The 16359-nt window shown below is 47.7% G+C and overlaps 1 protein-coding gene across 1 annotated transcript in view; it reads right to left on the bottom strand.

Moving 5' to 3' along the window:
* pros1 (protein S) overlaps positions 1–16134 on the bottom strand; it is a gene marked incomplete at its 5' end in the record, with an annotated part of 34068 nt that extends 17934 nt beyond the window's left edge. The window contains 6 exon segments of the mRNA XM_045223204.1: positions 2023–2209; positions 2309–2549; positions 3008–3136; positions 6795–6926; positions 14017–14139; positions 16057–16134. Coding sequence (XP_045079139.1) covers positions 2023–2209; positions 2309–2549; positions 3008–3136; positions 6795–6926; positions 14017–14139; positions 16057–16134 — 890 coding nt within the window.
* Positions 16135–16359: the final 225 nt, after the last annotated feature.

Genomic DNA, 16359 nt, shown 5'->3' with positions numbered 1-16359 from the left:
GAACAAGAATAGACTGACGAGTTTCAGAAGAAAGTTTTTTGTTTCTGGTCATTTTGAGCCTGTAATCAAACCCACAATTGCTGATGCTCCAGATACTCAACTAGTCTCAAGAAGGCCAGTTTTATTGCTTCTTTAATCAGCACAACAGTTTTCAGCTGTGCTAACATAATTGCAAAAAGGTTTTTCTAATGATCAATTAGCCTTTTAAAATGATAAACTTGGATTAGCAAACACAACGTGCCATTGGAACACAGGACTGATGGTTGCTGATAATGGGCCTCTGTACGCCTATGTAGATATTCCATTAAAAATCAGCCGTTTCCAGCTACAATAGCCATTTACAACATTAACAATGTCTACACTGTATTTTTGATCAATTTGATGTTATTATAATGGACAAAAAAATTGCTTTTATTTCGAAAAAAATGACATTTCTAAGTGACCCCAAACTTTTGAACGGTAGTATATATATATATATATATAACATCACCGCATCTTAACACTGGATCCAGATGGAACCCATCTGGGCAACAAAAAGACAGGCCCTCAGGTTGGGCAGATTACTAAAGACAGGCCCTCAGGTTGGGCAGATTACTAAAGACAGGCCCTCAGGTTGGGCAGATTACTAAAGACAGGCCCTCAGGTTGGGCAGATTACTAAAGACAGGCCCCTCAGGTTGGGCAGATTACTAAAGACAGGCCCTCAGGTTGGGCAAATTACTAAAGACAGGCCCTCAGGTTGGGCAAATTACTAAAGACAGGCCCTCAGGTTGGGCAGATTACTAAAGACAGGCCCTCAGGTTGGGCAGATTACTAAAGACAGGCCCTCAGGTTGGGCAGATTACTAAAGACAGGCCCTCAGGTTGGGCAGATTACTAAAGACAGGCCCTCAGGTTGGGCAGATTACTAAAGACAGGCCCTCAGGTTGGGCAGATTACTAAAGACAGGCCCTCAGGTTGGGCAGATTACTAAAGACAGGCCCTCAGGTTGGGCAGATTACTAAAGACAGGCCCTCAGGTTGGGCAAATTACTAAAGACAGGCCCTCAGGTTGGGCAAATTACTAAAGACAGGCCCTCAGGTTGGGCAGATTACTAAAGACAGGCCCTCAGGTTGGGCAGATTACTAAAGACAGGCCCTCAGGTTGGGCAGATTACTAAAGACAGGCCCTCAGGTTGGGCAGATTACTAAAGACAGGCCCTCAGGTTGGGCAGATTACTAAAGACAGGCCCTCAGGTTGGGCAGATTACTAAAGACAGGCCCTCAGGTTGGGCAGATTACTAAAGACAGGCCCTCTGGTTGGGCAGATTACTAAAGACAGGCCCTCAGGTTGGGCAGATTACTAAAGACAGGCCCTCAGGTTGGGCAGATTACTAAAGACAGGCCCTCAGGTTGGGCAGATTACTAAAGACAGGCCCTCAGGTTGGGCAGATTACTAAAGACAGGCCCTCAGGTTGGGCAGATTACTAAAGACAGGCCCTCAGGTTGGGCAGATTACTAAAGACAGGCCCTCAGGTTGGGCAGATTACTAAAGACAGGCCCTCAGGTTGGGCAGATTACTAAAGACAGGCCCTCAGGTTGGGCAGATTACTAAAGACAGGCCCTCAGGTTGGGCAGATTACTAAAGACAGGCCCTCAGGTTAGGCAGATTACTAAAGACAGGCCCTCAGGTTGGGCAGATTACTAAAGACAGGCCCTCAGGTTGGGCAGATTACTAAAGACAGGCCCTCAGGTTGGGCAGATTACTAAAGACAGGCCCTCAGGTTGGGCAGATTACTAAAGACAGGCCCTCAGGTTGGGCAGATTACTAAAGACAGGCCCTCAGGTTGGGCAAATTACTAAAGACAGGCCCTCAGGTTGGGCAAATTACTAAAGACAGGCCCTCAGGTTGGGCAGATTACTAAAGACAGGCCCTCAGGTTGGGCAGATTACTAAAGACAGGCCCTCAGGTTGGGCAGATTACTAAATAGAAACAGCTGGTGACGATAAAACCAATCAGTAATGTAATCCACCCAGGCATCTTACCACATGCCACTGACCATCGTTGATGGCCTTGCCCCCACTGGTGACCTTGAGGGAGTGTTGGTTCTTGAACTGGACCTCGATGCGTCCTTCCCTCAGCCCCAGCATGAACCACGAGTCCTGGGAAGACTCCGCGTAGAGAATCACCCCCTCTGGATCAAACGTACGGAAGTCAAACTCTGCAGCAAACCTGGAGACACGCGGACCAGGCGACATGGACGATTAGGGTACAGCTGTGTACTGAACAGAACTCTTGTCTGTCTCCGCCTCTGTGTGTTTAACCCCTTACTTGGTGTTCTCTGGTAGTCTGAAGCGGAGGTATATGACAGGCCCTCCAGTGAACTGTTCTCCCAGGTACAGCATCTCAGCATGCTTGTAGTCATAGAGCTGGACACACACTGGGACCTCCTCACAGGAGCTCTGGTCCTCGGCTAGCCGCAGGCCCCGACGGCCGTCGCAGTGGCAAGAGTAGCTGCCCATCGCGTTCACACACTCACCCCCACACACACCCACCTCACACTCATCCACATCTGGGACAAGGCATGAGTGACAGGCAGAGAGAGAGAGAGAGAGAGAGAGAGAGAGAGAGAGAGAGAGAGAGAGAGAGAGAGAGAGAGAGAGAGAGAGAGAGAGAGAGAGAGAGAGAGAGAGAGAGAGAGAGAGAGAGAGAGAGAGAGAGGGGAGAGAGAGAGAGAGAGAGAGAGAGAGAGGGGGGGGGAGATAGAGATAGAGAGAGAGAGAGAGAGAGAGAGAGAGAGAGAGAGAGAGAGGGAGAGAGGGGAGAGAGAGAGAGAGAGAGAGAGAGAGAGGGGGGAGATAGAGATAGAGAGAGAGAGAGAGGGCAGATGTCATTACAGGAGGTACAGGTCAGGGTTAGGATCAGCTGATACCAAAAACGTTCCCGTTACGCCCTCTTGAATAAAATGAGTGTTAAGTGTCTCCCTCGTGTGGTGAGTGTAGGTACAACATCAGTGGAGCGGCCTCTCACCCAAACAGGAGCGTAAGGTGAAGTTGTATTTGAAGCCCGGGGGACACTGGCACTCATACATGCCAGGGGTGTTGACACATTTAGCTGGTTTCTCACAGATACTGGGGTACATCAGACACTCATTGATATCTGGGGAGGGGACACAATTAGCTGGTTCCTCACAGATACTAGGGGTACAGCAGACACTCATTGATACATCTGGGGAGGGGACACATTTAGCTGGTTCCTCACAGATACTGGGGGTACAGCAGACACTCATTGATACATCTGGGGAGGGGACACATTTAGCTGGTTCCTCACAGATACTAGGGGTACAGCAGACACTCATTGATACATCTGGGGAGGGGACACATTTAGCTGGTTCCTCACAGATACTAGGGGTACAACAGACACTCATTGATACATCTGGGGAGGGGACACAATTAGCTGGTTCCTCACAGATACTGGGGGTACAGCAGACACTCATTGATACATCTGGGGAGGGGACACAGACATCTTGACATCTTCAGTGTGAGTCGGTAATATGGAGGTTTGGTTTGGTCACTAGACAATCACACAGACATTACCACAAGAGGGTGCACAAGCAGAAACAGTCATTGAGACTGAAGCCTGTTTCTGGTAACAGAGATGGTCAATGACCCTGAGGTTTAAACACTCTTATGTAACACTGTACTGGTCAGCCATCTTCCTCTGTTGGTCTAAACTAGAGTCTGGGCCTGCAAATCTAGAGTCTAAACTATATTCTAAACTACATTCTAGACTAGAGTCTGGGCCTGCAAATCTAGAGTCTAAACTATATTCTAAACTACATTCTAGACTAGAGTCTGGGCCTGCAAATCTAGAGTCTAAACTACATTCTAGTCTAGATTCTAATCTAGAGTCTAAACTACATTCTAATCTAGAGTCTGGGCCTGCAAATCTAGAGTCTAAACTATATTCTAAACTACATTCTAGACTAGAGTCTGGGCCTGCAAATCTAGAGTCTAAACTACATTCTAATCTAGATTCTAATCTAGAGTCTAAACTACATTCTAATCTAGAGTCTGGGCCTGCAAATCTAGAGTCTAAACTACATTCTAAACTACATTCTAATCTAGAGTCTGGGCCTGCAAATCTAGAGTCTAAACTACATTCTAATCTAGAACTGTTTCCTGTACAGTGGATCTATATAACAGTAACTGTTTCCTGTACAGTGGATCTATATAACAGTAACTGTTACCTGTACAGTGGATCTATATAACAGTAACTGTTACCTGTACAGTGGATCTATATAACAGTAACTGTTACCTGTACAGTGGATCTATATAACAGTAACTGTTTCCTGTACAGTGGATCTATATAACAGTAACTGTTACCTGTACAGTGGATCTATATAACAGTAACTGTTACCTGTACAGTGGATCTATATAACAGTAACTGTACAGTGGATCTATATAACAGTAACTGTTTCCTGTACAGTGGATCTATATAACAGTAACTGTTACCTGTACAGTGGATCTATATAACAGTAACTGTACAGTGGATCTATATAACAGTAACTGTTACCTGTACAGTGGATCTATATAACAGTAACTGTTTCCTGTACAGTGGATCTATATAACAGTAACTGTTTCCTATACAGTGGATCTATATAACAGTAAGTGTTACCTGTACAGTGGATCTATATAACAGTAACTGTTACCTGTACAGTGGATATATATATCATTAACTGTACAGTGGATCTATATAACAGTAACTGTTTCCTGTACAGTGGATCTATATAACAGTAACTGTTACCTGTACAGTGGATCTATATAACAGTAACTGTTACCTGTACAGTGGATCTATATAACAGTAACTGTACAGTGGATCTATATAACAGTAACTGTTTCCTGTACAGTGGATCTATATAACAGTAACTGTTACCTGTACAGTGGATCTATATAACAGTAACTGTTACCTGTACAGTGGATCTATATAACAGTAACTGTACAGTGGATCTATATAACAGTAACTGTTTCCTGTACAGTGGATCTATATAACAGTAACTGTTTCCTGTACAGTGGATCTATATAACAGTAACTGTTACCTGTACAGTGGATCTATATAACAGTAACTGTTACCTGTACAGTGGATCTATATAACAGTAACTGTACAGTGGATCTATATAACAGTAACTGTTTCCTGTACAGTGGATCTATATAACAGTAACTGTTACCTGTACAGTGGATCTATATAACAGTAACTGTACAGTGGATCTATATAACAGTAACTGTTACCTGTACAGTGGATCTATATAACAGTAACTGTTACCTGTACAGTGGATCTATATAACAGTAACTGTTTCCTGTACAGTGGATCTATATAACAGTAACTGTTTCCTGTACAGTGGATCTATATAACAGTAACTGTTACCTGTACAGTGGATCTATATAACAGTAACTGTACAGTGGATCTATATAACAGTAACTGTTACCTGTACAGTGGATCTATATAACAGTAACTGTTACCTGTACAGTGGATCTATATAACAGTAACTGTTACCTGTACAGTGGATCTATATAACAGTAACTGTTACCTGTACAGTGGATCTATATAACAGTAACTGTTTCCTGTACAGTGGATCTATATAACAGTAACTGTTACCTGTACAGTGGATCTATATAACAGTAACTGTACAGTGGATCTATATAACAGTAACTGTTTCCTGTACAGTGGATCTATATAACAGTAACTGTTACCTGTACAGTGGATCTATATAACAGTAACTGTACAGTGGATCTATATAACAGTAACTGTTACATGTACAGTGGATCTATATAACAGTAACTGTTTCCTGTACAGTGGATCTATATAACAGTAACTGTTTCCTGTACAGTGGATCTATATAACAGTAACTGTTACCTGTACAGTGGATCTATATAACAGTAACTGTACAGTGGATCTATATAACAGTAACTGTTACCTGTACAGTGGATCTATATAACAGTAACTGTTACCTGTACAGTGGATCTATATAACAGTAACTGTTACCTGTACAGTGGATCTATATAACAGTAACTGTTACCTGTACAGTGGATCTATATAACAGTAACTGTTTCCTGTACAGTGGATCTATATAACAGTAACTGTTACATGTACAGTGGATCTATATAACAGTAACTGTTACCTGTACAGTGGATCTATATAACAGTAACTGTACAGTGGATCTATATAACAGTAACTGTTTCCTGTACAGTGGATCTATATAACAGTAACTGTTACCTGTACAGTGGATCTATATAACAGTAACTGTTTCCTGTACAGTGGATCTATATAACAGTAACTGTTTCCTGTACAGTGGATCTATATAACAGTAACTGTTTCCTGTACAGTGGATCTATATAACAGTAACTGTTACCTGTACAGTGGATCTATATAACAGTAACTGTTTCCTGTACAGTGGATCTATATAACAGTAACTGTTTCCTGTACAGTGGATCTATATAACAGTAACTGTTTCCTATACAGTGGATCTATATAACAGTAACGGTTACCTGTACAGTGGATCTATATAACAGTAACTGTTACCTGTACAGTGGATCTATATAACAGTAACTGTTACCTGTACAGTGGATCTATATAACAGTAACTGTTTCCTGTACAGTGGATCTATATAACAGTAACTGTTACCTGTACAGTGGATCTATATAACAGTAACTGTTTCCTGTACAGTGGATCTATATAACAGTAACTGTTACCTGTACAGTGGATCTATATAACAGTAACTGTTTCCTGTACAGTGGATCTATATAACAGTAACTGTTACCTGTACAGTGGATCTTGTCATTGGTTCTGAACCGGTACCCGTCATCACACATACAGCGGAAGCTACCGGGGGAGTTGTAACACTTCTGGTTGCATCCGGCTGGGTGATCTGGGTCCGAACACTCGTCGATGTCTGATCAATAAAACAATCAATAACATCATTATTCAATAATAACAAAACATGGATTCATTGACTATAAACTCGGCTCAATTCCTGTTACTGGGAGGAACTGTGACCTAGTAAGTCAGCAACACCAACGTTACTGGCCAAGCTTTTCGAGTTTCAAGAAAAAAGTGTGTCCTTCGAGCCAGATTGAAACCAGCGACCCAGTATTAAGCCAGGACCCAGTATTAAGCCAGGACCCAGTATTAAGCCAGGACCCAGTACTAAGCCAGGACCCAGTATTAAGCAGGACCAGTATTAAGCCAGGACCCAGTATTAAGCCAGGACCCAGTATTAAGCAGGACCCAGCCAGTATTAAGCAAGGACCCAGTATTAAGCCAGGACCCAGTATTAAGCAGGACCCAGTATTAAGCAGGACCCAGTATTAAGCAGGACCAGTATTAAGCAGGACCCAGTATTAAGCCAGGACCCAGTATTACGCAGGACCCAGTATTAAGCAGGACCCAGTATTAAGCCAGGACCCAGTACTAAGCCAGGACCCAGTATTAAGCCAGGACCCAGTATTAAGCAGGACCCAGTATTAAGCCAGGACCCAGTATTAAGCCAGGACCCAGTATTAAGCAGGACCCAGTATTAAACCAGGACCCAGTATTAAGCAGGACCCAGTATTAAGCAGGACCCAGTATTAAGCAAGGACCCAGTATTAAACCAGGACCCAGTATTAAGCAGGACCCAGTATTAAGCAGGACCCAGTATTAAGCCAGGACCCAGTATTAAGCCAGGACCCAGTATTAAGCAGGACCCAATATTAAGCAGGACCCAGTATTAAGCCAGGATCCAGTATTAAGCCAGGACCCAGTATTAAGCAGGACCCAGTATTAAGCCAGGACCCACTATTAAGCCAGGACCCAGTATTAAGCAGGACCCAGTATTAAGCAGGACCCAGTATTAAGCCAGGACCCAGTATTAAGCAAGGACCCAGTATTAAGCCAGGACCCAGTATTAAGCCAGGACCCAGTATTAAGCAGGACCCAGTATTAAACCAGGACCCAGTATTAAGCAGGACCCAGTATTAAGCAGGACCCAGTATTAAGCCAGGACCCAGTATTAAGCCAGGACCCAGTATTAAGCAGGACCCAGTATTAAGCAGGACCCAGTATTAAGCCAGGACCCAGTATTAAGCCAGGATCCAGTATTAAGCAGGACCTAGTATTAAGCAGGACCCAGTATTAAGCCAGGACCCAGTATTAAGCCAGGACCCAGTATTAAGCAGGACCCAGTATTAAGCAGGACCCAGTATTAAGCCAGGACACAGTATTAAGCCAGGACCCAGTATTAAGCCAGGACCCAGTATTAAGCCAGGACCCAGTATTAAGCAGGACCAGTATTAAGCAGGACCCAGTATTAAGCCAGGACCCAGTATTAAGCAGGACCCAGTATTAAGCAGGACCCAGTATTAAGCAGGACCCAGTATTAAACCAGGACCCAGTATTAAGCAGGACCCAGTATTAAGCAGGACCCAGTATTAAGCAGGATCCAGTATTAAACCAGGACCCAGTATTAAGCATGACCCAGTATTAAGCCAGGACCCAGTATTAAGCCAGGACCCAGTATTAAGCAGGACCCAGTATTAAACCAGGACCCAGTATTAAGCAGGACCCAGTATTAAGCAGGACCCAGTATTAAGCCAGGACCCAATATTAAGCCAGGACCCAGTATTAAGCAGGACCCAGTATTAAGCAGGACCCAGTATTAAGCAGGACCCAGTATTAAGCAGGACCCAGTATTAAGCCAGGACCCAGTATTAAGCCAGGATCCAGTATTAAGCAGGACCTAGTATTAAGCAGGACCCAGTATTAAGCCAGGACCCAGTATTAAGCCAGGACCCAGTATTAAGCAGGACCCAGTATTAAGCAGGACCCAGTATTAAGCCAGGACCCAGTATTAAGCCAGGACCCAGTATTAAGCCAGGACCCAGTATTAAGCCAGGACCCAGTATTAAGCAGGACCAGTATTAAGCAGGACCCAGTATTAAGCCAGGACCCAGTATTAAGCAGGACCCGGTATTAAGCAGGACCCAGTATTAAGCAGGACCCAGTATTAAACCAGGACCCAGTATTAAGCAGGACCCAGTATTAAGCAGGATCCCAGTATTAAACCAGGACCCAGTATTAAGCATGACCCAGTATTAAGCCAGGACCCAGTATTAAGTCAGGACCCAGTATTAAGCAGGACCCAGTATTAAACCAGGACCCAGTATTAAGCAGGACCCAGTATTAAGCAGGACCCAGTATTAAGCCAGGACCCAATATTAAGCCAGGACCCAGTATTAAGCAGGACCCAGTATTAAGCAGGACCCAGTATTAAGCCATGACCCAGTATTAAGCCAGGACCCAGTATTAAGCAGGACCCAGTATTAAGCAGGACCCAGTATTAAGCCAGGACCCAGTATTATGCCAGGACCCAGTATTAAGCAGGACCCAGTATTAAGCAGGACCCAGTATTAAGCAGGACCCAGTATTAAACCAGGACCCAGTATTAAGCAGGACCCAGTATTAAGCAGGACCCAGTATTAAGCAGGATCCAGTATTAAACCAGGACCCAGTATTAAGCATGACCCAGTATTAAGCCAGGACCCAGTATTAAGTCAGGACCCAGTATTAAGCAGGACCCAGTATTAAACCAGGACCCAGTATTAAGCAGGACCCAGTATTAAGCAGGACCCAGTATTAAGCCAGGACCCAATATTAAGCCAGGACCCAGTATTAAGCAGGACCCAGTATTAAGCAGGACCAGTATTAAGCAGGACCCAGTATTAAGCCAGGACCCAGTATTAAGCAGGACCCAGTATTAAGCAGGACCCAGTATTAAGCCAGGACCCAGTACTAAGCCAGGACCCAGTATTAAGCCAGGACCCAGTATTAAGCAGGACCCAGTATTAAGCCAGGACCCAGTATTAAGCCAGGACCCAGTATTAAGCAGGACCCAGTATTAAACCAGGACCCAGTATTAAGCAGGACCCAGTATTAAGCAGGACCCAGTATTAAGCAAGGACCCAGTATTAAACCAGGACCCAGTATTAAGCAGGACCCAGTATTAAGCAGGACCCAGTATTAAGCCAGGACCCAGTATTAAGCCAGGACCCAGTATTAAGCAGGACCCAATATTAAGCAGGACCCAGTATTAAGCCAGGATCCAGTATTAAGCCAGGACCCAGTATTAAGCAGGACCCAGTATTAAGCAGGACCCAGTATTAAGCAGGACCCAGTATTAAGCCAGGACCCAGTATTAAGCCAGGACCCAGTATTAAGCCAGGACCCAGTATTAAGCAGGAACCAACAGGAAAGATCTGTAGTATGGGGAAACCCTGTCAATACGGTACCACCATCCTCACAGCGCGGACCCTTCCAGCCTGGTCTACACTGACAGGTGAAGGAGGCCTGTCTAACCCTAACCCCAACCCTAACCCTGTCAATACGGTACCCCACCATCCTCACAGCGCGGACCCTTCCAGCCTGGTCTACACTGACAGGTGAAGGAGGCCTGTCTAACCCTAACCCCAACCCTAACCCTGTCCTGTACGGTACCCACCATCCTCACAGCGCGGACCCTTCCAGCCTGGTCTACACTGACAGGTGAAGGAGGCCTGTCTAACCCTAACCCCAACCCTAACCCTGTCAATACGGTACCCACCATCCTCACAGCGCGGACCCTTCCAGCCTGGTCTACACTGACAGGTGAAGGAGGCCTGTCTAACCCTAACCCCAACCCTAACCCCGTCCTGTACGGTACCCACCATCCTCACAGCGCGGACCCTTCCAGCCTGGTCTACACTGACAGGTGAAGGAGGCCTGTCTAACCCTAACCCCAACCCTAACCCTGTCCTGTACGGTACCCACCATCCTCACAGCGCGGACCCTTCCAGCCTGGTCTACACTGACAGGTGAAGGAGGCCTGTCTAACCCTAACCCCAACCCTAACCCCGTCCTATACGGTACCCACCATCCTCACAGCGCGGACCCTTCCAGCCTGGTCTACACTGACAGGTGAAGGAGGCCTGTCTAACCCTAACCCCAACCCTAACCCTGTCCTGTACGGTACCCACCATCCTCACAGCGCGGACCCTTCCAGCCTGGTCTACACTGACAGGTGAAGGAGGCCTGTCTAACCCTAACCCCAACCCTAACCCCGTCCTGTACGGTACCCACCATCCTCACAGCGCGGACCCTTCCAGCCTGGTCTACACTGACAGGTGAAGGAGGCCTGTCTAACCCTAACCCCAACCCTAACCCCGTCCTATACGGTACCCACCATCCTCACAGCGCGGACCCTTCCAGCCTGGTCTACACTGACAGGTGAAGGAGGCCTGTCTAACCCTAACCCCAACCCTAACCCTGTCCTGTACGGTACCCACCATCCTCACAGCGCGGACCCTTCCAGCCTGGTCTACACTGACAGGTGAAGGAGGCCTGTCTAACCCTAACCCCAACCCTAACCCTGTCCTGTACGGTACCCACCATCCTCACAGCGCGGACCCTTCCAGCCTGGTCTACACTGACAGGTGAAGGAGGCCTGTCTAACCCTAACCCCCAACCCCTAACCCTGTCCTGTACGGTACCCCACCATCCTCACAGCGCGGACCCTTCCAGCCTGGTCTACACTGACAGGTGAAGGAGGCCTGTCTAACCCCTAACCCCAACCCTAACCCTGTCAATACGGTACCCACCATCCTCACAGCGCGGACCCTTCCAGCCTGGTCTACACTGACAGGTGAAGGAGGCCTGTCTAACCCTAACCCCAACCCTAACCCCGTCCTGTACGGTACCCACCATCCTCACAGCGCGGACCCTTCCAGCCTGGTCTACACTGACAGGTGAAGGAGGCCTGTCTAACCCTAACCCCAACCCTAACCCTGTCAATACGGTACCCCACCATCCTCACAGCGCGGACCCTTCCAGCCTGGTCTACACTGACAGGTGAAGGAGGCCTGTCTAACCCTAACCCCAACCCTAACCCTGTCCTGTACGGTACCCACCATCCTCACAGCGCGGACCCTTCCAGCCTGGTCTACACTGACAGGTGAAGGAGGCCTGTCTAACCCTAACCCCAACCCTAACCCTGTCCTGTACGGTACCCACCATCCTCACAGCGCGGACCCTTCCAGCCTGGTCTACACTGACAGGTGAAGGAGGCCTGTCTAACCCTAACCCCAACCCTAACCCTGTCCTGTACGGTACCCACCATCCTCACAGCGCGGACCCTTCCAGCCTGGTCTACACTGACAGGTGAAGGAGGCCTGTCTAACCCTAACCCCAACCCTAACCCTGTCCTGTACGGTACCCACCATCCTCACAGCGCGGACCCTTCCAGCCTGGTCTACACTGACAGGTGAAGGAGGCCTGTCTAACCCTAACCCCAACCCTAACCCCGTCCTGTACGGTACCCCACCATCCTCACAGCGCGGACCCTTCCAGCCTGGTCTACACTGACAGGTGAAGGAGGCCTGTCTAACCCTAACCCCAACCCTAACCCCTGTCAGTACGGTACCCCACCATCCTCACAGCGCGGACCCTTCCAGCCTGGTCTACACTGACAGGTGAAGGAGGCCTGTCTAACCCTAACCCCAACCCTAACCCTGTCCTGTACGGTACCCACCATCCTCACAGCGCGGACCCTTCCAGCCTGGTCTACACTGACAGGTGAAGGAGGCCTGTCTAACCCTAACCCCAACCCTAACCCCTGTCCTGTACGGTACCCACCATCCTCACAGCGCGGACCCTTCCAGCCTGGTCTACACTGACAGGTGAAGGAGGCCTGTCTAACCCTAACCCCAACCCTAACCCCTGTCCTGTACGGTACCCACCATCCTCACAGCGCGGACCCTTCCAGCCTGGTCTACACTGACAGGTGAAGGAGGCCTGTCTAACCCTAACCCCAACCCTAACCCCGTCCTGTACGGTACCCACCATCCTCACAGCGCGGACCCTTCCAGCCTGGTCTACACTGACAGGTGAAGGAGGCCTGTCTAACCCTAACCCCAACCCTAACCCCGTCCTGTACGGTACCCACCATCCTCACAGCGCGGACCCTTCCAGCCTGGTCTACACTGACAGGTGAAGGAGGCCTGTCTAACCCTAACCCCCAACCCTAACCCTGTCCTATACGGTACCCACCATCCTCACAGCGCGGACCCTTCCAGCCTGGTCTACACTGACAGGTGAAGGAGGCCTGTCTAACCCTAACCCCAACCCCTAACCCCGTCATACGGTACCCACCATCCTCACAGCGCGGACCCTTCCAGCCTGGTCTACACTGACAGGTGAAGGAGGCCTGTCTAACCCTAACCCCAACCCTAACCCTGTCCTGTACGGTACCCACCATCCTCACAGCGCGGACCCTTCCAGCCTGGTCTACACTGACAGGTGAAGGAGGCCTGTCTAACCCTAACCCCAACCCTAACCCTGTCCTGTCACGGTACCCACCATCCTCACAGCGCGGACCCTTCCAGCCTGGTCTACACTGACAGGTGAAGGAGGCCTGTCTAACCCTAACCCCAACCCTAACCCTGTCCTGTACGGTACCCACCATCCTCACAGCGCGGACCCTTCCAGCCTGGTCTACACTGACAGGTGAAGGAGGCCTGTCTAACCCTAACCCCAACCCTAACCCTGTCCTGTACGGTACCCACCATCCTCACAGCGCGGACCCTTCCAGCCTGGTCTACACTGACAGGTGAAGGAGGCCTGTCTAACCCTAACCCCAACCCTAACCCTGTCCTGTACGGTACCCACCATCCTCACAGCGCTGGCCCGTCCAGCCTGGTCTACACTGACAGGTGAAGGAGGCCTGTCTAACCCTAACCCCAACCCTAACCCTGTCAATACGGTACCCACCATCCTCACAGCGCGGACCCTTCCAGCCTGGTCTACACTGACAGGTGAAGGAGGCCTGTCTAACCCTAACCCCAACCCTAACCCTGTCCTGTACGGTACCCACCATCCTCACAGCGCGGACCCTTCCAGCCTGGTCTACACTGACAGGTGAAGGAGGCCTGTCTAACCCTAACCCCAACCCTAACCCTGTCCTGTACGGTACCCACCATCCTCACAGCGCGGACCCTTCCAGCCTGGTCTACACCGACAGGTGAAGGAGGCCTTGCCATCGATGCAGCGTTCAGAACCCTCCTTGTAACACGGAAACGGAAGGCACTGGTCACTGATCTCTGCAGAACAACACACAGACACACATATCATATACACAATGTCCAAATATAACATTCACACAACACACATATAATATACACAATGTCCAAATATAACATTCACACAACACACATATAACAAAATAGAATCCACACTCTTATAAACTTCAGACCAAAGTCTAGACATACAGGTATCCAGACAGGATATGACTATACAGAACACATACAGGTATCCAGACAGGACATGACTATACAGAACACATACAGGTATCCAGACAGGACATGACTATACAGAACACATACAGGTATCCAGACAGGACATGACTATACAGAACACATACAGGTATCCAGACAGGACATGACTATACAGAACACATACAGGTATCCAGACAGGACATAACACATACAGGTATCCAGACAGGACATGACTATACAGAACACATACAGGTATCCAGACAGGACATGACTATACAGAACACATACAGGTATCCAGACAGGACATGACTATACAGAACACATACAGGTATCCAGACAGGACATGACTATACAGAACACATACAGGTATCCAGACAGGACATAACACATACAGGTATCCAGACAGGACATGACTATACAGAACACATACAGGTATCCAGACAGGACATGACTATACAGAACACATACAGGTATCCAGACAGGACATGACTATACAGAACACATACAGGTATCCAGACAGGACATGACTATACAGAACACATACAGGTATCCAGACAGGACATGACTATACAGAACACATACAGGTATCCAGACAGGACATGACTATACAGAACACATACAGGTATCCAGACAGGACATGACTATACAGAACACATACAGGTATCCAGACAGGACATAACACATACAGGTATCCAGACAGGACATGACTATACAGAACACATACAGGTATCCAGACAGGACATTAATATACAGAACACATACAGGTATCCAGACAGGACATGACTATACAGAACACATACAGGTATCCAGACAGGACATGACTATACAGAACACATACAGGTATCCAGACAGGACATAACACATACAGGTATCCAGACAGGACATGAATATACAGAACACATACAGGTATCCAGACAGGACATGACTATACAGAACACATACAGGTATCCAGACAGGACATGACTATACAGAACACATACAGGTATCCAGACAGGATATGACTATACAGAACACATACAGGTATCCAGACAGGACATGACTATACAGAACACATACAGGTATCCAGACAGGACATGACTATACAGAACACATACAGGTATCCAGACAGGACATGACTATACAGAACACATACAGGTATCCAGACAGGACATAACACATACAGGTATCCAGACAGGACATGACTATACAGAACACATACAGGTATCCAGACAGGACATAACACATACAGGTATCCAGACAGGACATGAATATACAGTACAAATATGACCAGAAGCACTGCAGCAGATTTCACATTTCAACAACACAACAACCACAAACCAAACAGGCAGACAAGTGCCTGAGCAAATTCTGGACAGAGATTGAGGAATACAACTACACACCCTACCCCTAAACCAGGGTTTCCCAAACTCGGTCCTGGGGCCCCCCCTGGGTGCACATTTTGAACTTTACCCCAGCACTACACAGCTGATTCAAATAGTCAAAGCTTGATGATGAGTTGGTTATTTGAATCAGCTTTTGTAGTGCTAGGAGCAACAACCAAAACATTCACCCAGGGGGGGGGGCCCAGGACAGAGTTTGGGAAACCCTGCCCTAAACCAGGGGTGTCAAATACACGGCCCCGCGGGCCAGCACCCTACCCCTAAACCAGGGGTGACAAATATACGGCCCACGGGCCAGCCCATTCAATCCGTCCTGCGTAGCCCCAACCTCTGACCCCAATAACCACCTCTAACCTTAACCAACCTTTGACACAGGTCCTGAGGTCTGAAGGGACGTTGGAATCATGGTTGTTGATGCCCACACGATGTGAACCCAGACACGCTGAAATATAACACAGTGGAGTTAGCTGACATCAGACACGCTGAAACACAACACAGTGGAGTTAGCTGACATCAGACACGCTGCAACACAACACAGTGGAGTTAGCTGACATCAGACACGCTGAAATACAACACAGTGGAGTTAGCTGACATCAGACACGCTGAAATACAACACAGTGGAGTTATATTAGCTGACATCAGACACGCTGAAATACAACACAGTGGA

This window comes from Coregonus clupeaformis, chromosome 10 (assembly GCF_020615455.1).
Source record: "Coregonus clupeaformis isolate EN_2021a chromosome 10, ASM2061545v1, whole genome shotgun sequence".
Classification (NCBI taxonomy): domain Eukaryota; kingdom Metazoa; phylum Chordata; class Actinopteri; order Salmoniformes; family Salmonidae; genus Coregonus; species Coregonus clupeaformis.
Note: the sequence above shows the minus strand (reverse complement) of the source record. Positions and strands in the feature narration are given on the sequence as shown.